Source organism: Manacus candei, unplaced genomic scaffold, assembly GCF_025592945.1.
Source record: "Manacus candei isolate 608988 ecotype Guabito, Panama unplaced genomic scaffold, ASM2559294v1 h1tg000025l, whole genome shotgun sequence".
NCBI classification, from domain to species: domain Eukaryota; kingdom Metazoa; phylum Chordata; class Aves; order Passeriformes; family Pipridae; genus Manacus; species Manacus candei.
Genome location: NW_026138073.1, coordinates 1,014,713 through 1,029,413, shown reverse-complemented (window position 1 = coordinate 1,029,413; position 14,701 = coordinate 1,014,713). Strand labels below are relative to the sequence as shown.

The following is a 14,701-nucleotide window of genomic DNA, read 5'->3' as shown; positions in this document are numbered from 1 at the left end:
GGGGGAGCCAGGGGGGGTCGGGCTCTGCTGCCAGGGAACAAGGGACAGGAGGAGAGGGAACGGCCTCCAGCTGTGCCAGGGGAGGGTCAGGTGGGATATTGGGAAAATTCCTTCATGGAAAGGGCTGTCCAGCCCTGGCACAGCTGCCCAGGGCAGGGGTGGAGTCCCCATCCCTGGAGGGGTTTAAAAACCCTGTGGATGTGGCACCTGGGGACATGGTCAGTGGTGGCCTTGGCAGTGCTGAGTTAAGGGTTGGGCTCAGTGATCTCAGAGGGCTTTTCCAACCCCCACAATTCCATGACTCTGTGAGGTGGCAGAGTCACCAGCCAGCCATGGTGTCTTTGCTCCTTGAGTGCTCCAGCCCAGAGACATGAGCCATGAAATGAAGTGCTGTGTGTCAGCTCCCAGGAAGGGAATTTGCAGCAGCAAATTCCGTGCTCTGTTCAGAGAGGTGTGATGGGGAAGCAGCTTCTCCGTGGTGCTGCCGGGAGCATTCCCAGAGTGGGAAGCGTGAAATGCCAGCGAGGAGCCTGAGCACAGCGGTGGGGAGCTGCCTCCTCACTCACTGTTTTGGAATCCAGCTCTCTCAATATGTCATAATATTGGGAGGGATGATTAATATGAACCTTTGAAACTGAGAGCAGGGTTGGAAATTAATTTTGAATATTAAAAGCGTTAATCGAAGTGTTAATTTCTCCCACATGCGTTGCAGTGGTTTTTGCCAAGAAAAGATAACTTTGGTCATCTTTCTGGCCACAAAAGGAATTAGAAATAAAGAAAGTGGATGTTTCCTGTGAAGTAACAGTTAACATCTCTTTTCTTGGGAGTTACATCGATGTAGTGATTTTTAGTTTATGTAATGCTCAGAACATCATTTAAATTTCTTCATACCAGTCAGACCAAATTTAAGAGAAAATTTATTGGTCCTTATCACTTGTTCCATATTGAAAGAGCTGAAACTCCCAGGGCCAGGCCTCTGGCAGGAGGAGGCCACGAGGAATGGTGGAGTTGGTATGGTTTGGGAGAGTTGGGTGGTGGAGTCACGTCCTGAAGCACCAGGATTTACAGGGCAAGCAAAAATTCCTCTTTGCACTCATTAGTTCCACGTGCAGGTTTGCAACTCTCAAGTGGAGCTTTTTCTCCCCTAAACTGCCCTGAGGTACCATGAATTCCAGCTGGAATAATGGGCTGCACAGCACTGGAGCTGCAGGTGCATGTCAGGAGGAGCAGGTGGGAGAGTGTGAAATTTGATCTGCAAATAATATAAGGACATTTAATTAAATTGAGACTAATATGATGAGTGCCCCACAGTTAGGGAAAGGGGCATATTCAGCATATTAATTCTTTCTTATCCTTTTTTAGTCGTCTCTCTCTGGTCTTCTGAATGCCAGATTTCCTAGTGTTCCTGAGAATTGTCTCAACGGAGATCCAAGTGTCCTATTGCCATAACTCCATCTGATGAAGGGAAAACAGAGGCTTTGAAGGTTGTGGCTGGTTTTGGAAGCTTGGCAGGGCAGTGTGGGCTGTGCTGGAGGGAGGATTTCTGCAGCAATCAATCCCTCTCTGTTCAGGGAAACATGTCAGGCACTCTGAATATTGGCAAATATTTCATGGGCCTCTCGAATTCAGCACCAAAGTGCGAGAATCACTTTGTCTCTAATGGGCTGTTCATTGAAAAGCCTCTTTAGAGAACAGTCAATGAAGAGCTCAGTGCTGAGTAACTCAGGTATAACCATGTTCCACCTCTTTTCTGAGGTTCCTGGGTGCAGGGAGTGCACAGGGGCAGGGAGTGGGGATGGTTCCACGGGCTGGGTCAAGCACATTTTTTGCTTATTCAGCTTTTCATGCCCTTTGTCTGGCTCACCTGGCTGGGGTTGCAGGAGAACTGCAGAGGTGAGAAGCCCTGGCAGGGCCCAGGCTGGGGCTGGAGTTTGTTCCACACCATGTTCAGGGCCCTGCTGAGAGAAGGTGAACGTTCAGCTGTGAGCAAACGTGCTCAGATGTGTCAGGAACGAGACCACAGCAGTGGTTCAAAGCCTGGAGGGCAAAGCTTTGCTTTCCAAGGCAGCAGGTGATCTTTGCTCCCTGTCCTTTGTGTTCACTCTGTGCAGTGTGAAGAGGAACCTCCTCAGCTCGTGGTGTCTCAGGAGCTGCTGCACAGCTCAGAGCCATAGGTGGCTCAGCACCCCACACCCCCCGGTCTGGGCCAGTACAGGGAGCCCAAAGGGAGTTTGAAGGGGCAGGGGTGTGCAGGGGGTGCTCCTGTGCAGCCCCCCAGCCCCTGCCCCACGTCCCTCGGCGTGGCTGCTTTGGGAGCTGAGGTTGCTCAGTTCTGGGTTTCACAGAGTGCCCTCCCTGGTGCTCCCCATTCCCTCTGCTCACTGGCACCCCCTCAGCCCTTCAGCCAGCTCATTTCCAGGCAGGGCTGCTCCTGGGGACCAGGACCACCCCTCTGCCAGCCCCCTCCTCCCCTGGGTGCCTCCTGCCCTGGGCGTTTTCCTGGAGGATCCATATTCCAGAGCTGCAGCCTGTGCTGCTCTGGGGTATTCATAGAACCATGGAATGGTTTGGGCTGGAAGGGACCTTAAAGCTCATCCAGTTCCAGCCTCTGCCATGGGCAGGGACACCTTCCACCAGCCTAGGTTGCTCCAAGCCCCTTCCAACCTGGCCTGGCTGTCTGGCTGAGTGTCATCCCCCTGTTCCCTCTCTGGGGTGCCTCTCTCAGTCCCAGTCCCTGGGTGTTGGTCTCTAACTGTGATATAACGTGGGCCATTTTCCATGAGATAAGGCACTGCTGGGATCAATCCTGGCCTGCCTCCCTAGAGCTTGCTCCTCACTTCTGTACCTTTTACAGCCTCTCGTGTCAGAGCTCCATTAACTTGACCAGATTATCCCCAGGCAGTACAGGGGGGTGGTTTTTGCAAGGCTGCAACAGTGGTTTTATTGAACTATATTGCATTTTTAGTACTCATTTGAGAGAGGGTCATTAAGGCTCAGTCTAGTACATTAAGAACATTACTCCAGTGTGAAGGAGACAAGGATTATGAGAAAGACAAGAAAAGACCAAGGAATTACAGATTTTTGTCTTTCTCCATCCAAGGGCTGGGAACAGAACCTGCTGAAATAATTCCCATTTGCTGAATGCACATGTTTCCAGTCCTAGAAGGCACTGGGCAGTGGAGAAGCTCCCAGCAACGACCTTGGGTGTGAATCCTTTGGGAAAAAATGTGCTGCAGCAAGCGAGGACTGATCAGAAACCTTGGTGGGACCTGACAGAAAAACTGTGTTTTGATATCTCAGTCACCCCAGCTGGTACCTACAAGTCTGATCTGGAACTGGTTTGGAGGGAATGGGACTGGTGTGTTCCCTTCAGTCTGTTCATACTCTGGGTTCAAATGTTCAACCATATTTTGACTCTTTCTTTGTGGCTGAGTCACTGTCCCTGCAGGGGTTTAAGAGCTGTGTGGATGTGGCACTTGGGGACACAGGTTAGTGGTGGCCTTGGCAGTGCTGGGGGAGCAGTTGAACTCAAGGATATTAAAGGTCTTTTCCGACCTAAATGGTTCTGTGATTCCATGAATTCTATGATTTGCTTTTGAGAATGTGCTTAAATGTGCTTTTAACAGCTGTGTCTGACTCAGGGCTTTGCTCAGGCTTCCTGAGGTGCTGTGGGATATGAACACACATCATGGAGTGGCAGTTTGCTGATGAGACTCGATGAACTCTTCTCTCAGGAATGTTGGAGCTCGTGTCGTTGGCCCCCAGTGTGATCTGTGTGTGACAGGCCCTGTGTGTGAGGGTGAGCCCCATGGGAGCAGCAGCATTTCAGGGTTCACTCAAAGCTGGGAAGCAGCAGCAGAACAGTGTGTGGAAATGAGAGCAGTGCCCCAAAGACTGGCAGTGGTGGCTCGAGCGTAGAGGGAGGAGACCCTCATCCTGCTGGAAGAGTGGAGGAGGAATGAGCTGGGATCTGCTGCCTTACTTTGGGTGACACACAAGGAACTGGCACAGGGTGCCCAGAGAAGCTGTGGCTGCCCCATCTCTGGAAGTGTCCAGGGCCAGCTTGGATGAAGCTCTGAGCAAACTGGTCTAGTGGAAGGTGTCCCATGGCAGGGGGTTGGAATTGGGTGGTCTGTAAGGTCCCTTCCAACCCAAACCATTTTATGAACTAGAGGTGAAACAAAATGTCACAGAAATCACAGAATCATCAAGGTTGGAAGAGACTTTCAAGATCTCTGAGTCCAACCATAAACACAGCACCATCACCACCCTTAAACCATATCCCCAAGTGCCCTGATGTCATGGAAACCACCTCCTATTCCTTCAACCCTCCATGTCCCCCAGGCTCACACCCTGTTTCCTCCTGTCTTCCTACCAAACTGTTAGTTGATATGGCTTAGTGGACATGGTGGGGTGTCGTGAATGTCAAACCCCTGTTTGCTCTCAGGAGCTTCCCTTGGAGTTCTGTGCTCCTGCCCAATCCTCACCTCATGTCCTCACTGACTCACAGCCCAGGAGTCCCTCTGAGCCCTGCTCCATGTTCCTGATCTACTGCAGAGCTTTTGCAAGCCTGACAGGGGTTCAGGAAAGAATGTTTTCATGCTGTAAATGCTGGCCTGTTCTTGGGTGGAAAAATAAGGAAACAGGTTTCCTTCCAAAATTATATTTCAAAGGTTTCTTCTTCTCCCTCCTTTCCCACTGAGATTTCCCATTGTGTCATTGCCACTCTCTAGATTTCTCATTCTTTGAAGAACTGACAAGTCTTTACTTGCCCTCACAGATACATAACAGCCACAAAAATACCATTAACTGAGAGCAGGCTAAAACACCACCTTACCTCTCCAAGAAAAAATTAATTAGGAACAAGGGAACATTCTAAACTGTGGTTAGAAAAGCTTCATCAGTAGAGATCATTTTGTGCTCGCAGTTTATAATGATTCACTACCCAGAGGTGGCACCGTTATTGCTGGGGTGAAATGTCCCTGCAGGAACAGCACAGTCCCTAAATTACACAGTGCAGCTCCAAGAGGCAGCTCCAACAAGCAGCCCCAGGGCTCAGGATCTGTGGGGGGGGGGGGGTGGCAGAAAATCGTGTCCTGCAAGGCAGCCAAAGCAGCCTCCGAGGGCTCTGTTTGGGAACGACCCTGCATCCAGGACCTGTGGGGAGCAATCCAGGGCCTGGAGGGGGGACCCTGGCTGCCCTCTGCCCAGGGAGAGGGTGCTGGAGGGGAGATGCAGCTGCCTGGAAGGTTCCATGGCAGGGAACGGGTCTGTTTTGCAGAGCCACAGCTGCAGAGACTCAGGTTGGACTGGGTGTGTGTGGAGAGTGGCCAAGGAAGGGACCGGAGCTGGGAAGGGGCTGGAGCAGCTGAGGGAGCTGGGGGGGCTCAGCCTGGAGCAAAGGAGGCTCAGGGGGGACCTTCTGGCTCTGCAACCCCCTGACAGGAGGGGGAGCTGGGGGGAGTCGGGCTCTGCTCCCAGGGAACAAGGGACAGGAGGAGAGGGAATGGACTCAAGCTGCGCCAAGGAAGGCACTGTCCAGCACTTATTTACAGGAAAACAGGGAATATTTTACCAGTTTTGTGTCTTTCTTGATTCCCTGGAGTCCAATCTCCTTTCAGGATACCCATGTGTCCCTTCAGGACCAGCCTTGCCACGCTTCCCTCCCTTTGGGCATCAGGAGCCTCTGGAGATGCCCGAGGAAAGCTGTGTCTGCAGCAGGGGCTGCTTCCCATGCCCCTCCCGGGAATGTCAGTTCAGGGCTCTGAGTGTGCCAGTTTGGGGGATTTCTGAACCAGCTGCAGGACTGAGATCCTTGGCTGGTATTTGTGTGGAGCACAACCCTCATTTGGATCATGGCTTGGCTGAAGGCTCTGCTGTGGAACGCGGTATTTTTGGGGCTTTGTTTCTGCCTCCTGCAGCCAGAGCTTTCACCGCCCACAGTTGTTCCTAAAGCAAATGTGTTTTAGAAAGTGTTCTGACACCATTGCTGAGAACTTTGCCTTTGCTATTTTTACACACAGCGCTGCAGAGCTGGGCTTAGGCTGACTAAACCCAGCTCAGGGAGGGGAGGATTGAGGACGTGGTTTAGTGGTGAACGTGGTGGTGGTGCTGGTTGATGGTTGGGCTCAATGGCCTCAAAGGTCTTTTCCAAACGTAACAACTGTGGGATTCTCTCCTGTGTTCCCGTTATTTTGGGATTTGTGCCATATGAGATCACACAAAGCGTGTTGCACTCCTGGGGGGTCCATCCCATGGATCAGGAGGTGCACCCAGGGCTGTCCCACAGACCCACATTGCACCCCTGTCACCTCTGTTGGGGGGTCTGGATTTGGGGTCTCTCTTTTCCCTTTGCCAGCAGCACCTGCTGTAAAAACAGGGAAATGATTCAAGGCATCAGGAATGTTCTTCAGCTGAGAATCTGTTTGTTCTGGGTCCTTACAGGGAATGGTTTATCAGTTATCTTCTCTCTCGATTTCCTGGAATCCAGTCTCCTTTCAAATTGGCAATGTTTCATTTTTAGGGGGATCTCAGTGTCCCTCTGAGCAGGGTTTGTCCCCTCTGGAGGCTTTGCAGGGCTCTGCTCCAGACCAGCTCATTGGAGCACTCCTGGCATGAAGTTGTAACAACAAAAGTGTTTTAGATGTTTGAAGCTGAACCATAATTTTATTTTATATTGGTTTTTTTCTGCATGGATACACTGTGTGGCTCCAGTGCACCTTCTTTGTATAGCACAGATTTTAGGAAGCCAATAAATCCCAAGTTCCTCCTGTTGCAAAAGCCTCTCCTGTTCCCACACACATTCCCAAGCCCCGGTGGCTCTGGGTCTAACAGGGTATCTTAATTTTCTTCATTTTCTCTCTAGCAAACAGAGCTTTTCTATATCTTTCAAAATGATCCCATACCATTCTTATAATTTAATTTGGTGTTCCAGAGAGAGTCTTAATTTTTTGTATATTACTGGAGTATAACTGCCATAATAAAGGACAATTTTGAGGTGATAAAACGCACCAGGAATGTCATTAAACATGCAGCAAAGGTCTGACACAATGGAATTAAGCATTAACGAATTACATACTAGAAATATTAGTCTTCTGTATCAGTTTAGGTGTTCTGGTGTTGGGTTATGATGAGGGTTAATGTGAAAAAATGAAACAATAAACAAGATTAGCAAAAATAAAATTCAAAAATGATTCAGTAGATTCTTCATGTGTAGAAAGTTTCTGAGTTAAAGCTGTTTGGTATCCACAGGGATCCTTCTCTTGGATAACTTGTTGTAGTTTCATGTTTTAATGTAATTTTATTATTGGTGCACTTTTCATTTTTACAATTGAATTATGATACTATGGAGATGTAATTTAAATTTGAGCCCATCTGCAGATCAGGGCAGTTGTAAACTTCTTTTATTGGCATAAGAAGGAACTTCATAGTTCTTGGTAAGCAGGAGATTAAGGATATTAACTGTTCCTGGTAATGACCCAACAGCCCAATCCAGAGTCTTGTTAGAACTTTGATTTTGGAGACAAGGACCTAGCTGGCATTTCTAGGTCTCTCTATTAGCCATTTCTTTAACTTGAAGCTCTTTTTTCCTGAGGATCCTGAATATTCTGTGCTGATTTGGCCCAGCAAATCCAGGCAGAATGAAATCCAGCCACTTGTCTTTGAATGTGCCTTGCTGTGTTTTAATTTTGAGGGTCAGAATAAATTAATTTATTTCCATTTCTGGCTGCATGGAATGGCAGGAACTTTTTTACCAATCAGCTGATTTCCACAGATTAAAATCCCTTTGTAGTGCCTCAGGCAGAGCTGGTGCTGGATCACCCCAGGGTCTCCTCTGGGCTCTGCATCCCAGCTTTCCTGAGAAGATGGAGCAGGACTGGAGCTGTCAGATAAATGCTTGAGATCTTTCCTCTGGAGCGTTCTGATGACCCCAGCCCATCCCTGGTGAACTTCCACACTGGTGGCACCTTGTGCCCCAAAGGGACAGGGGAATATCAGAGATCCAGGTCAGTGTGCTGGGAATCTGCAGCTTTGGGAATGGCACTGGAAGTTTTCCTGCATTAGAGTGATTTACTGAAAATCTCATTTATTACTTGCAAGAGGCTGAGGACCAGTCCTGCAGCATGGACATGGAGAGGTTTATTCTGGGTTTTACTGAAATGTGAACTCCCTCATATAACAAAACCCCACCTCAACCCCCTCCCTGCCGCAGAGGCTCCTGCTCTGCTCTAAAGGTGTGAGTCATGTATTGACTTCCCAGTGACTGTTCCTTGAAGATTTGGTGGTTTTGTGTCAGCTCTTTGAACAGTTCTCTCTCCCTGCTGAGGAGTTTGATGCCAAACAAGCTGCCAGCCCGGCTGCATTTCAAGAGTATCAAATAATCTGTATCGTTCCAGTTCCTTTGGGCTGTGACTCTGCTTTATCAGGGAAATATCCTCAATTGTGGAATTGGAGTTTTCACATGGGGAGAGTACTGACTTCTCTAACTCAGTCTTCAGTGTTACTGCCATTAGTTTCCTGTCTGCAGAATATATGAGGTTCACAAGTAAAATTCATTGCAGCTCATAAATTGTATATGCAGGGTATAGAAGGATATGCCAGAGCCCAGCAGTGACATAAAAAACGTACATAGCAATGAAAAAAACCCTACTATGTGCCTTTGAGGTTTATTTTGTTTCTTCCCCAGTTAATTCCTCTCCTTTGCCTGCCCCAAGCTGAGGTTAAACTGTATTTCCCCCTGTGTGATGGGGGGTCCTGCTTGTTGGATCATCGTGGGACCACAGCAGCTCCCTGGTAGGGTCTTTCTGAGGGGTCAGAAATCCTCCACACTTGAAGACTTCTTGTTTTTATTGTTTAGATTAAAATTCTAGTTGCCATCTGTACTTAACCTGATCTTTTCCCATGCTTCCCAATAAGCCTTTGTTAAAATCCTAATTTGAGGATGTTTTCTGTGCTGATGAGCAGCGAGAGAGGTCCTCAAATCCCTGCCAGTGGAGGATGAGCTGTGCCGAGCCATGCAATGCCAAAGGCTTTGTCTGTTGTTCCCATAACTTTAATAAACATCCAGGAGGCAGCTCCTGGCAGCTGCTAATTTTAAAGTAACATATTAATCAAATTAATTGAGAGTTCCTTTTAATAATCAGCAGCAATAACATAACTTTGTGATGTTTTCAGTGTTGCTAAAAGTAATTCCCCCCCTCCCCCCCCCCAAAAAAAGAGGATCTCTGCAGATAAATCAGCTGAAAAAGTGTTAAAGTGTCTCTTTTGCTACCTGATAATCCAATTAAGTGGTGATAAGAAAAATAGCTCCTGGAGAATTTCAGGGAAGCAGAATAATGTACTTAGTGTTGTACCAGAATCCAAATACCACATAATCGTGGGTATCCATGGATACTGAAGCAACACTTTGATTACCAGATACATCCATTACCCTTAAATACCAGCGCTGGGGGTTTAATGCCCCGACCAATTTAGCGCGTGACTGCTCCAGCCTGGAGAACCCTCCTGGGGATCTGCTCGGAGCAGCACAGAGCTGGCAGGGGGGAAGGAAGGCAGCCAGGATATTTTTGAGACTCTCTCCCCTGTTCCTGTGTGCTGTCAGCTGCCACCCAGCTGGCTCCATCCGCCTGCCCTCCGGCTGCGGGAGCTGGAGCGTCCTGGGATGTGGCCTGACCCCTGTGCCACATCTGTGACTTAGGAGTGGGATTCCCGGGAAAAACCATCATGTGACAGTGCTGTAGGGTGCTTGTGCTGTTGGGAGTCACTCCACAGTGGGTGGATGGCCTTGATGTCCCAACCTTTGATCAGAGCAAGATGAGCGTGTTGGTCATCTCACAGCACAGGATCTGGCATGAGGCTGGAGACACAAAGTCATGGAATCATAAAATCCTATAATGGTTGTCTTGGAGGGGGCCTTAAAGCTCATCCAGTGCCACCCCTGCCATGGGCAGGGACACCTCCCACTAGCCCAGGTTGCTCCAAGCCCATCCAACCTGGCCTTGGACACTCCCAGGGCTGGGGCAGCCACAGCTTCTCCGGGTGTGTCAGAGCAGCCCTGGTTTGGTCTCAGGTGGTTTTGGCTCCAGACTCCCCCCCTTTGCCGCAGCACTTGGTGCCAGTGAGAGCATTTGTCACTCCTCCAGTCCGTCAGGGTAATGGATCACTGCAGGAATTCAAGGCAAAGGCCTGAATTTGCAACTTTCACCTTGCTACCACTTAATTGCCTGAGAGGTTTTTCCCTGGTGAGTGCAGTGCATTAACCTGACAGGTTAAATAACTGTGCACACGCTTCCTGGCGGAACAGGAATGCGGGACGAGAATATGGAAGCTGAACTTATTCTCTCTGTGCCATTTGGACAGTCTCCCCTCAGTTCCCTGGGCACCTCTGCTTGCTGAGAGTGGTAAATGCCAGGGGGCCGTGCCTGCCAGGGGCTCCTCCAGAGGGGTGGGAGCACTGTTATCCCAGCTCAGGGGTCGGGTGTGAGCAGCAGCTTGTGGGCTGGGGTAGGTGGGTGCTGGGATGGGTCACTGCTGCTGCAGGACCTTTGTGCTCTGGTGTCAGAGCTGCCTGGGGTGGATTTGAGCTGAGCAAACTGGAAAATAGCACACTTTGACCCCTTTGGGTGGCTTTGGGGCTGTATTTGTTCCTCAGGCCTCTATTTGCTCTTTGGGCTGCATTCCCAGTCCTCTCACCTTTTCTGACTGAAGGTGATGGGAGGTGATGAAGGACTGCAAAGGACCTTCACAGCAGCTTCAGATGTGTCTAAATAATGGCTCCATCCAGCACAGAGGAGCCCTTTGGTCCCAATGCCATAAAATACATCTGCTCCTGCTCTGCTCTGTCACAGTGGGAGCCTCTCAAAAGGACACTGTGGAGGGAGGGAATAAATTTCCAGGTGACAAATCCTGGAGCTCTGTAGCACTCTGGGGGTTGGGTTGGTTTTTTCCTTTCTTTGCTGAAATGAATTCTCCAAAGTTGCCACGTCCTTGCTTTACAAGAGAAATCGGAGTCTCTTGGGGGAGGTTTGGAGTAGCTTGGCTTGGAGTGATGGAGTGCCAGGGAGGGCACAGGGACTTCCCAGGAGCAGATAATAACTTGAAATTCTCCTTAGGCTTGATGCCAGGGCAGAGAGATGTTCCCCAGCAGAGCCACGTGGATGGCTTCCCTGACTGCTGTGCCTGGGTGGTGCCCTGGCCCTGCCATGGAGCAGGATGCTCGGAGCCAGGGCTGGCTGGGGGAGCTGTGCTTTTAACCAGCTGCAATCCCTGCCAAGTGGGTCATTCCAGGAAAGCTGGATAGCACTGCTCACGGGTTTGAGTTCATTCTGCCTAATTTTGACTGGGGGAAAAAAAGAGAGCATTTTAAACTCTTTAGATTTTTGAACTCACTAGCAGCGAGGCTTTGTCTCTCCATTTAAAAATGAAGTTTCTTTTTAAAAACCTGTATTGTTTTATTTGAAAACAAACAAACAAGCAACAAAAACACCAGGTTGCAAAAATTTCAGGTTGTGATAATTGTGAAACAAAACGAAAGATTTTGTGTGAGTCAGAGGAAAACTTGGGGGTTATTATTCTCTTTTATTCTTTCCCTGCCTTTTCTTTTCACTGTTTTATTTCTTCCCACCAAACCAGTCCTTCTTCCCCCGGAGCTTTTGGAGCAGCCAATACAGCAGAGCTGCTTTGCCTTCAGGCAGCCCCTGCATCTCATCTTCTCTGCGTCTCAAACAAGGGAAGAGGAGCCTGCCCTGCTCTGGGAGGTGCTCAGAGACCTGCACAGGAGGCAGATTTCACCATTTTAAGGGCTGAGTTTGGTTGTCACGGCTGTTCCAGGGGTTCCTCCAGGTGTTGCCGTGGCTGCTGTGCCCGGGGTCGAGGATGGTGCTGCACTGGCAGATGGTGTGTGCCGGGGATGAGCCTCCTCCTCCTCCTCCCCCTGTAGGATCCCTCCATACAAACACCTTCTCCACGGCCTCCTTTAACAGTACTTTTAGATCTGTATTTTAAAGCATATCTGTGAATCTCTCCTTTGTCCTGCTGCCTTTTAATTAACTCGTCCCCACTGCTGTTTCTTATTAAGCAGCTCTGATATGTTATTAATTAACACATTGTGCAGTAGAGTGGGGAGGTTGGTATCTGAGATGCCATAAAAGATGAAAGTATTTACCACTGAGAAACAAAATAATTAAGGCAAAAGTTGCGTTTTCATCTGCCAGCAACAAGCAGAATATCACTGGAGATGGGATGGTTTTTTCTTTTATTTTTCCTAAAACAACCTAAATAACTGTACTCTGGGAACTGTGCTGGCAGGGAGCCTTTCTCTGCCCTGCCTGTGGGTGTCCCTGTTCTCTGCTCACACTCTGTGCCACCTTTCCTGGGTGTTTATGAGAAGTCCCATTCACAGACGTACTTTATCTCTAGGCTTCAATATCTGGGTCTCTCCAGCCCAGTTGGTGATGGGCATGGGAACAAATAAGGGTTTTCTTGATCTTTATCCTTGATTTTCATTTTTATCCTTTTTTGGTTGGTTGGTTGGGGTTTTTTACCTGTTTTGGTTTTTTTGGTTTTTTTGTTTTGGTTTTTTTTTGCTTTACCAATACTTCAACTCCTTAGCTGTTCCTATTCCAGATAAGTCATTCCAGTGGAAATATTTTCCCTCAATAGCCTTCAACTTGTAAAACCAAGAAGAATTTCAGCCCTTTGCTGAGATAAAATTTGTGTAATACACCTCCAGCATCACTTGCCTTTCAGCTTGTTGTTTTGGGATTTTTTTAGTCAGTTTAAGCTTATTCAGGTTGCCCTTTGGATTGGTTTATTTTTTTTAATTCCTCCATTTTCAGTCCTTCCACTGATCATATATTTGCTTATTTTGCTTTTCTACAATGTTGGGTTTTCCCACCTGCTTAAACCACAACCCTACCCAGCCATGCAGACTGTGAGTATCAGAGCTCTCTGTGCAAAAAAATAATGGTATGAAATAACGGTGTGAATATGAAATAACGGTGTGAATATGAAATAATGGTGTGAATATGAAATAATGGTGTGAAACCCTCAGGAAGTGGCACATGAAGTGCCCACAAGGGCAGTGATCCCATCAGAGAACTCGTCTTCCCCCCAGGCTCCCCTTCCAGTGTGTGCCGTTCCCGCTGCCATCCCTGTGCTCACCCCGATGTTCCATTTTCCTCCTGTGACAGTCCTTCTGCTCTCCCCTGTCTCTGGCTCAGGTGGGCTCTGCATTGCCCAGTCCCTGAAGATCCCCCAGGACCGCAAGGACAAGACCATCGACTTCGACAAGATCATCCGGCAGCTGCTGGAGACGCCCAACGCCAGGGCCATCGTCATCTTCGCCAACGATGAGGACATCAGGTGAGGGCAGCTGAGGGAGCTCATGGGGCTGGGCAGCTGAGGGAGCTCATGGGGCTGGGCAGCTCTGCACCAAGGGCAAGGCAAAAAGAACGGGAGGAGGGAAGTGGGAATGTCTGTTGGTAAGAGTGATGGGGGGGCATTTTGGGATGTGGGGGAAGTACCAGGCACGAGGGTGCTCTGCCCTGGCTCAGGGCGTGCCCAGACCACACTGGGGGCACAGGAATGGTGACCAGGACCTGGGAGCTTTTCCTGGCATAGGGTTACCCATGCATTGGATGGCAGAGCTGACCTTACCCCTCAAAGAGGCACTAAGAGCACGCCCCTCTCTCCAAGCTCGTTCTGTCATGTATAATTAATTATTTCAGGCTCTATTTTACGGCAAATGAAGGTTAATAGTGATGAAGTGACTTGGATGCTCAAGGTTAAATCACATAGAACTGGCTCATAAAATAATACAAAGAATATTTTATATTTCATTTCTCACTTGCCTGTGCTCCACATTCTCACTCCAGAATTTTAAATCAGCTTAAAACCGTGATGGAATCATCAGTTGCTGAGAGGCTCAGCCCTATAGTGAGACAAAAAGAATTCAGGATGAAGTTTCAATAAAGTCAGTGGCAAAACTCTAAGTTTTGGTGGAATCAATGTGTCAGTCATGGGATACAGGAGGAATTTAAAGAGAAGTCCTGTTGGTACTGCAAAGGATGGTTTGGGTTGGGAGGGACCTTTAATGATCATCTTGTTCCAAGCCCCTGCCATGGGCACCAACACCTTCCACTAGCCCTGGGTGCAGGAATGTGCTGTTTCTGCTCATGACAGAGTAGATTAGGTTGGAGAAGCCCTCTGAGATGACTGAGTCCCCCCATCCTGCCCCTGGCACAGGCCGTTTCTGCAGCAGCTCTGTGTTTAAACCCCACGTGTGAACACGCCCTTCTCTCCCACAGGCAGATCCTGGCGGCCGCCAAGAGGGCGGATCAAGTGGGACATTTCCTGTGGGTGGGCTCGGACACGTGGGGCTCCAAGGTGGGCCCGCTGCTGCAGCAGGAGGACGTCGCCGAGGGGGCCATCACCATCCTGCCCAAGAGAGCCACCATCGAGGGTAAGAGCTCCCCTCCCTCCCCTCCTGCTCCCCACACGCTGCCAGGGCAGAATTGGTCACCTGGGATTTCCCCCATAAGTGTTTTGGGATAAAGGTGCCCAGAACAGGGTGATACAGGCCGGGAAGCACATGGGGTAAGTGCTGAATTTTCCCCAAAGCTCCCTGTTCCCCACATGGACACCCGGCGTCATTCCCACAGCAACAGCTGCCAGCAGTGGGTTATTGGAGCACGATCCCAGA

The 14,701-nt window shown here is 49.2% G+C and overlaps 1 protein-coding gene across 5 annotated transcripts in view; it reads left to right on the top strand.

Annotated features, from left to right (window-relative positions):
• GRM7 (glutamate metabotropic receptor 7) overlaps window positions 1-14,701 on the top strand; it is a 226,359-nt gene that overhangs the window by 119,948 nt on the left and 91,710 nt on the right. For all 5 annotated transcript variants that reach the window (XM_051788655.1, XM_051788651.1, XM_051788652.1 and 2 more), the window contains exons 3-4: window positions 13,221-13,362; window positions 14,307-14,461. In XM_051788655.1, coding sequence (XP_051644615.1) covers window positions 13,221-13,362; window positions 14,307-14,461 — 297 coding nt within the window. The remainder of the gene's footprint in view (window positions 1-13,220; window positions 13,363-14,306; window positions 14,462-14,701) is intronic.